The sequence below is a fragment of the Physella acuta genome, unplaced genomic scaffold, assembly GCF_028476545.2.
Source record: "Physella acuta isolate Inbredline_101_S28 unplaced genomic scaffold, ASM2847654v3 ptg000357l, whole genome shotgun sequence".
NCBI classification, from domain to species: Eukaryota; Metazoa; Mollusca; class Gastropoda; family Physidae; genus Physella; species Physella acuta.
The window spans coordinates 1,192,451-1,199,878 of record NW_026731876.1 but is presented as its reverse complement, the minus strand read 5'-3'; the positions used below and the strand labels follow the sequence as shown (position 1 = coordinate 1,199,878).

The 7,428-nt window shown below is 36.3% G+C and overlaps 1 protein-coding gene across 1 annotated transcript; it reads right to left on the bottom strand.

Annotated features, from left to right (window-relative positions):
• Nucleotides 1–201: 201 nt before the first annotated feature.
• LOC131941329 (uncharacterized) lies at nucleotides 202–6,949 on the bottom strand. The gene is made up of 4 exons (XM_059300538.1): nucleotides 6,904–6,949; nucleotides 4,660–4,832; nucleotides 2,929–3,105; nucleotides 202–2,342 (listed from the first exon to the last, which is right to left on the bottom strand). Exons 3-4 carry the CDS (start codon nucleotides 3,091–3,093, stop codon nucleotides 1,443–1,445), a joined length of 1,065 nt encoding a protein of 354 aa, XP_059156521.1. The 5' UTR covers nucleotides 3,094–3,105; nucleotides 4,660–4,832; nucleotides 6,904–6,949; the 3' UTR covers nucleotides 202–1,442.
• Between the last annotated feature and the right edge of the window lie 479 nt (nucleotides 6,950–7,428).

Sequence of the window (7,428 nt, the reverse complement as noted above, 5' to 3'; positions counted from 1 at the left end):
TTTTTTCTCTATATGTAGAAAATGCTGGCTTTTCACTATTAAGTTAAGGCTTGAGGTCAGAATTTTTCAGCTTCTGGGTCAACATTTTGTTTTTATAAGGAAACTTAACAAAATTTAGAGTTGAAATGAGTGCAACAATAATATGGCATAGAGGATGCCATTGTCAAACTATTATTTTTTTTACCAATTACAGCAAAAAAAAATTAAAACATCACAGTTACATACAATAAGTATATTTGTGGTTGTTAGACACTAAAGATTACTTTGTGGGTCTGTAGGTAATTTAATAACTTCTTTTATAAAATGTTCAGTTGGTCTTTATCTAGGTATTTTATGACAGTTTAGCCATTATATCTAGCGGTTCCTATCTTACCCTAGCAGAATACTTTATATTGTAAATTATAACATGATAATTTGAGTGCAATATTTGTATCCATTTTAAACCATGACAAATGAACAAACTGTCTGGGTTTTAATGGTTGGCTTTTTGTGTGTGATTATTTGTCTTAGGAATATCTTTATTTAATCAAAGTTTTTTCATTTTAATCATTCTATGTAAGCCATCCTTTTATGTCTTTGAGCACATGAAAATAATTGCAATGTCAATTGAAATATAGAATGTTCAAACAGTACTTGGCTTTTATCATTCATTCAATGTCTAACAAAATAAAGGAAGCTACAGTTTGGCCTTCCAATTAAAAAAATAATATTTAGAATAACAACCTTTTATATATGCACTAACATTTGTTCTTAAATATAATACAAAGTTTATTTATATAACTACAAACAAACAATCACTATATGAATTTGGTAGTCCCAACAACACAGGCCTTTCTAATTAGTTATGTATAAATAATGGTACATGATCAATTTTTTTTTCTTCTAAGTAAATGTATTTAAACTTTGTCATTAAAAATATTTAGTTATTTTTTCATAAAAATATTTTCTTTTTTGATTATTTATAATTAAAATTGAAGACTGAAAAAGGCTTATTTTAAGTAGAATGAGGGGCCTGGTCAAACAATTAAGTTTACTCTAATTTATTTGGACAAACACAACATGGCATAGGATTAGTTATTTGGGATCAAAGTTTGAAAAGATATTCACAAACTTGCTAAGAGAAAATTAACATAAATGCATTTTAAAACATTCAAATAGAGCTGATTTTAAAATATTCAAACATAAAGGCAAGAAAGAATAAAGGATAAAATATAAAGCATAAAAAACAAATAGTCTTTAGTATTTTACAAAAGGAATTAAATAATACAGTTGACATAATGTATGATGATCTTTCAAAACTTGATTTCCTATATCACTAAAATGTTTAGTGACATTTGGTAGAACTGTTCTAAGGGGGGGGGGGGGGTGTCTTTTTTACCTCCAACATGTTCAATCTACAGGGTACCACTATATTTTGTGACATAATACAATCATCATGTCTGTCATGGTAATGAACCATTTTCATTAATGTCAACACCATCTTCAACATCACCACTACAGTCTATACCAACACTATCTTCAACATCACCACTACATTCTACACCAACACCATCTTCAACATCACCACTACAGTCCACACCAGCTTCATCATCTTCCATTTCATCTGGAAATGTTTTGATGCTCTCATCGGGCTGCCCCAATCCTGCTTTTTCAGCACGACGTTTGCGCTTGATGCGCAGCTTTCTCCTTTTCTCTTCTTCTTCCTCTAAGTTAGGATCGTCACTGATTTCATCCTCACTGTCCTCCCCCAGGTCTGTCAGATCTGGGCCCTGGCGTATGGTCCATGTGTTGTAGCCTGCCAGCCTCTGGAAATCTTGACAGACGCCAATGAGCAGCAGGGGGGGCAACATGTGCATGACAACAGCGTAGTCCTGGTACTTGATGCACTGGACGCAGCTGGGGTTCACTGCCCAAACACAGTTGCGAACAATGGCTTTGGCGTCTTGCTGAGTTAGTGACTCCATCTCATTGTTTCCTCGAAACAACAAGGAAAATCTAAGAGGCAGTTGGCTTGATCCCAGAGTTTTTTCTATCAGTGGTAGCACAGCTTTCTCTAGCGCCTTAGGCTTGGCCTCACACACCTCTTCCACTGGCATGATGCGGAACGGAAATTTGGAAGTGGATTCAGTTTTTAGCTCCGACAGTTTACTAAGAACAAAATGTGCAAATTCTGATGGTTCTTCAAGATTGCAAGCTATAAAGCCACAGTTATGGTAAACTAACTCCCTCTGAATAAATTCAATACCAGAAGAGTTTGGTGCCTCCTCACAGTTTTTTTTCCCATCTGAGTTGCTAAGCTTGGAAGTTTTTTCTTCATTAGGTTGTATGTTTTTTTCTGCACACTGAAAAGAACATCAGTGAGTGTAAAGTAATCACAACTGATTATAGTCCATAGTTTTAGGAAAAATGAAATGTTTATAATTTTACTGCAGTTATTTGTGCATTAGGCCATCTACAGGTCTCACCAGGTAAACCAACCTTTTTCTCACCAGGTAAACCAACCTTTTTCTCACCAGGTAAACCAACCTTTTTCTCACCAGGTAAACCAACCTTTTTCTCACCAGGTAAACCAACCTTTTTCTCACCAGGTAAACCAACCTTTTTCTCACCAGGTAAACCAACCAGGTAAACCAACCTTTTTCTCACCAGGTAAACCAACCTTTTTCTCACCAGGTAAACCAACCAGGTAAACCAACCTTTTTCTCACCAGGTAAACCAACCAGGTAAACCAACCTTTTTCTCACCAGGTAAACCAACCAGGTAAACCAACCTTTTTCTCACCAGGTAAACCAACCTTTGTCTCACCATGTGAAACCAACCTCTTTCTCACCAGGTAAACCAACCTTTTTCTCACCAGGTAAACCAACCTTTTTCTCACCAGGTAAACCAACCAGGTAAACCAACCTTTTTCTCACCAGGTAAACCAACCTTTTTCTCAAAGTACTGCTGTGTGTAACTTTTGAATAGCTTAATAATTTCCATCCCCGCAGGTTTATTCCACCTGAGCTTAGAGAGACTGATCAGGAAGCCTTTGTCCCCAGGACTTAGAACCAGCTTCCCATGATCCAGAGGAATCAACTTGTATGGCATCATGGTCAGCAGTTTCTGAAATTTCAAACAGTCGAGTCATGAAAAAAACCCCGAGAAAATAGTGATAGGGAAATGTTTGACACTGACATTAAAACAATTTTTAAAATATTAAAACATGACACATTACATTGGTAACACTTGTATAGGGGTATACAGTCTTTTACTTGTGAAACTTACTGGATCCAGACTTTTGGACTAGTTGTAGAGATTATAATTTTAAGTATTGCATTTGCATTATAAAGTTATATGATAGATGTATAACCAATCAGTTGAGTTATACCAACCATTTAATTGTGCTCAGGTAAGTCGAGTTTTCTTTTTAGACCTAATGATTGATAGAGCTGATGAAGTCAAGTTCATGTTTCTAGACCCCGGCATATGTATAACTTGGGTGGGCAGGTTACAAGCAGGGCTGCAGGGAAGTTCTATAGTCTCCAGTTCAGGATGATATCCAAACTTGAGACCTTTGGGTTAGCACCCAACCACGACATCCCATAATTGTGCCATTTAATTGGATGAAAGTATGCACTAAATTTAATTGTACTAAGGTGGGCACTGTGTACTTAGGTTCTCACCATTTGTGGGTCAGCATGGTGGGTGGAAGAGCTAATGATTGCTAACCTGAAATTTGAAAACTTCTCAGTTTGGACCCCAGGCAGATGAAGAGCTAATGATTGCTAACCTGAAATTTGAAAACTTCTCAGTTTGGACCCCAGGCAGATGAAGAGCTAATGATTGCTAACCTGAAATTTGAAAACTTCTCAGTTTGGACCCCAAGCAGATCAGCCTAGGGACAACAGCTAATCCAGAAGAGAAAAATCAAACAGGAGTGGAGCCCCTAAGGCAGTAGGATGACCAAGTCTGGTTTCCTTACAGCATCTCCTGTGACACAACTGACGCCAAGCTGTGTAGGTAAAGCTGAATATATTGGCAACATCTCACTTGCTACCTAGGCACAATCATCCTATTGTTTATCAGACCATGGAGACATTTATAGATTTTATATGTGCTATTGGTATGAGGTATTTCACTGTACTGAGGTATGCACTATTGTTACACTCTACTGAGGAATGCACTATTGTTACACTCTACTGAGGAATGCACTATTGTACTGAGGTATGCACTATTGTTACACTCTACTGAGGTATGCACTATTGTACTGAGGTATGCACTATTGTTACACTCTACTGAGGTATGCACTATTGTTACACTCTACTGAGGTATGCACTTTTGTTACACACTACTGAGGTATGCTCTATTTTACTGAGGTATGCACTATTGTACTGAGGTATGCACTATTGTTACACTCTACTGGGGTATGCACTATTGTTACACTCTACTGAGGTATGCACTATTGTTACAACTCTACTGAGGTTTGCACTATTGTACTGAGGTATGCACTGTTGTTACATTGCACTGAGGTCAGCGCTATATCATTGAGGTATGTAGGCCATCTATTGAATTGTAATTGTGCTGAGGTAAGCACTAGTAATATACATAGGTTTGCACCTTTGCAATGTAGTGACATGTGGACTACTCAACTGATGTACCCACTTCTCAATTCCTTACCCTCTTGTCAAGTTTTGTTTTCCCTGTCAATAAACGAACTTGAGCAGTGAGTTTATTGTAGTAAGATTTATTTTCTCTTGTTGGTTCCCTTTCTGCTTTTTTCCTTGCCTCCCTACGCCTTTGAACAGTTTCCTCTAGCTCAGGACTCCAGAAAGGACTTACATGCCTTCCACCTGAACTTGACATAGCCGTGTTTTGCTTATTAAATTTAAAAACAAATGATAAAATAAAACAAATTAACTGTCCCTTTTTAATCAGTAAACCAAAACAACAGGTTTCTATGGAAACATTCAATCAAGTTCTAGTAAACAGTGCTGGATTGCTAAGCATAAGTCTGGAGTAGGACTCCCGTATTTAAGTCCTTATGACACCAAGGAATCCACCCAGCTCCGATGAACTGATGAAGTTCATGGAGTAATGGCTACTGGACATAGAACTGACCACACCATCACTTTATGTGCTCTGGTCATTGATACACTTAAACTCTACTTAATCAGCCTTCAGAAAATGTAACTTCACTTTTTGCCATTAGTGCCTTCCTTATAGACCATTCCTACTCCTTCCACAATGATTTTACTGCAACCAATTATTCCAAAGCAAAATCTATTGATAACAACATAATTAAACATCAAATTTAAGGCGCTAACTGATTTAGGTAATGAAATAATTTTGGTGTAGGTCTATCATATTGCTGTGATTGTAGAACCAGGTGATAGGTATATATAATTTAAATTTATAAATAAATATTCATAGCCGATAGGTAAATGCACTAGATGATATTCTTAAAATTATTTTCCTTATTTTAATTCAAGGCTTTTATTTAGCTTGCTCAGTATGTGTGTGAGCATGTGGCTCTCCAAATCTTGGAATCTTAATAATTTAACTTTCAGTTACTTTAACCCACTTCCCATGTCAAATTTAAGCTGAAATTTTGCACAGCGGTAGATCTTGGATGACAATACATGATTACATGCCTACCCCTGTCAGCCAAAAGTAGGAACAGACATGCCTACCCCTGTCAGCCAAAAGTAGGAACAGACATGCCTACCCCTGTCAGCCAAAAGTAGGAACAGACATGCCTACCCCTGTCAGCCAAAAGTAGGAACAGACATGCCTACCCCTGTCAGCCAAAAGTAGGAACAGACATGCCTACCCCTGTCAGCCAAAAGTAGGAACAGTCATGACTAAAAAGAGGAATTGAAGCCAAAAGAGGAACATACTAGATTTCTAGATCTAGTTATCTATACATATAATTCTCTTCTTGGAGACGCTAGAAAACACCAAGCTGTAAGCGCGCTCCCTACCACCCCACCCTTAAATGGTCTAGTGAGCTGTGGTTCACGCTAAATGTTTACAAACGTAGAGACGGCTATTAGGGGCAGATAATTTAGTTTGAAACGATTTTAAACTTAGGGGAGGTAACTAAAAGGAGGCTGCTTTCACGGGGGGGGGGAGGGGGGTGTAGGGTAGGGGTTGAGGGAAAGGATGGTGGGGGTAGTTGGTAGTAGTAGTATTGTCCTTAACGAGTAACGACCTACTGATTAGTTAGTAGATTACTTAGGTAAAACTCCATTTTAGCGTATTTTATTCCCCGCTTGACGTTCACCTACAGTTCAGCGTATTTTATTATAAACACAACCGAAACACACAAAAACGTTAGGAAAACACCGATCTACTTATTTTTTTTTTATGAATGCGATTTTTTATTAGAAAAGGTAAAAAAACATTAAAAAGCATTAGAACTGTTCCAATTAAATATCGTGTGACGTGTGATCTAAAACAAAGTCAGTCTCTTTGTTTTTTATTCATTTTTATTTATTTGTTAAAACAAAAATACAATACAAATAAATGAATAGTGTTTTCCTAATGTTTTGGTGTGTTTCGGTTATTATAATAAAATACGCTCAGCTGGAGGTAAACAAGCAGCGGAGAAATAAATTCCGCTAAAATGGAGTTTTACCGATTACTTACTACTAAGTTACTACTTACTACTGATGATTACTGATACTGACTGATAGTTGATACTGAATACTGATACTACTGATAGTGATAGTCACAATGATAGTGTTTTAAAGCTACACTACATTAGTACATACATAACATACTACATCAAGAATCTAGATCTATGCATTTCCAGCTTTATTTGACTGGAGAAATATAATAGATCTAGATTCTAGTTCTAGATCTAGATCCTAGATCTAGATCTAGTCTTAATAATTAATATTAGACTCTGCTGCACTGTACCTTTAACTTCTGCAAGATCTGTTGAGTAGTTTAATAACCGCAACGTATCAAAACATACAGCAAAAATACACTTGAAAATAAAAAAAAAAAAAAAACCTTTATACTTTATAAGTTTAAAGCATCAAGCTTTTAAATGCACTGAAAATAAGAAAATAAAACTAAGAAAGCAAATAAGTTTTATTTTCCGGTAATCCCTTAGTTTAGCGTCGGTTATTATTCCGGAATCGTATAGCAGTAAAAAACAGTGAAACAATAACAAAGTCTGTCACACACTTCCGGAATTCACCGGAAGTACCGTAAACCATACTTTATTTGGCGTCTTCTTTTATTTTTAAACAGAATGTTTAAAATTTGGATAGATTTATTTTTGTAATCATTTTTACATTTTGTAATCATTTTTACTATTTTCGTAATCTAGATTTTTTTACTTGGCCTAGCAGCTAGATATCTAGCTAGATCTAGATTTAATTAATTAATGGTCGCAAATCCGCTGCAAGCCAAAAACATTAAATTATTACATTTGAT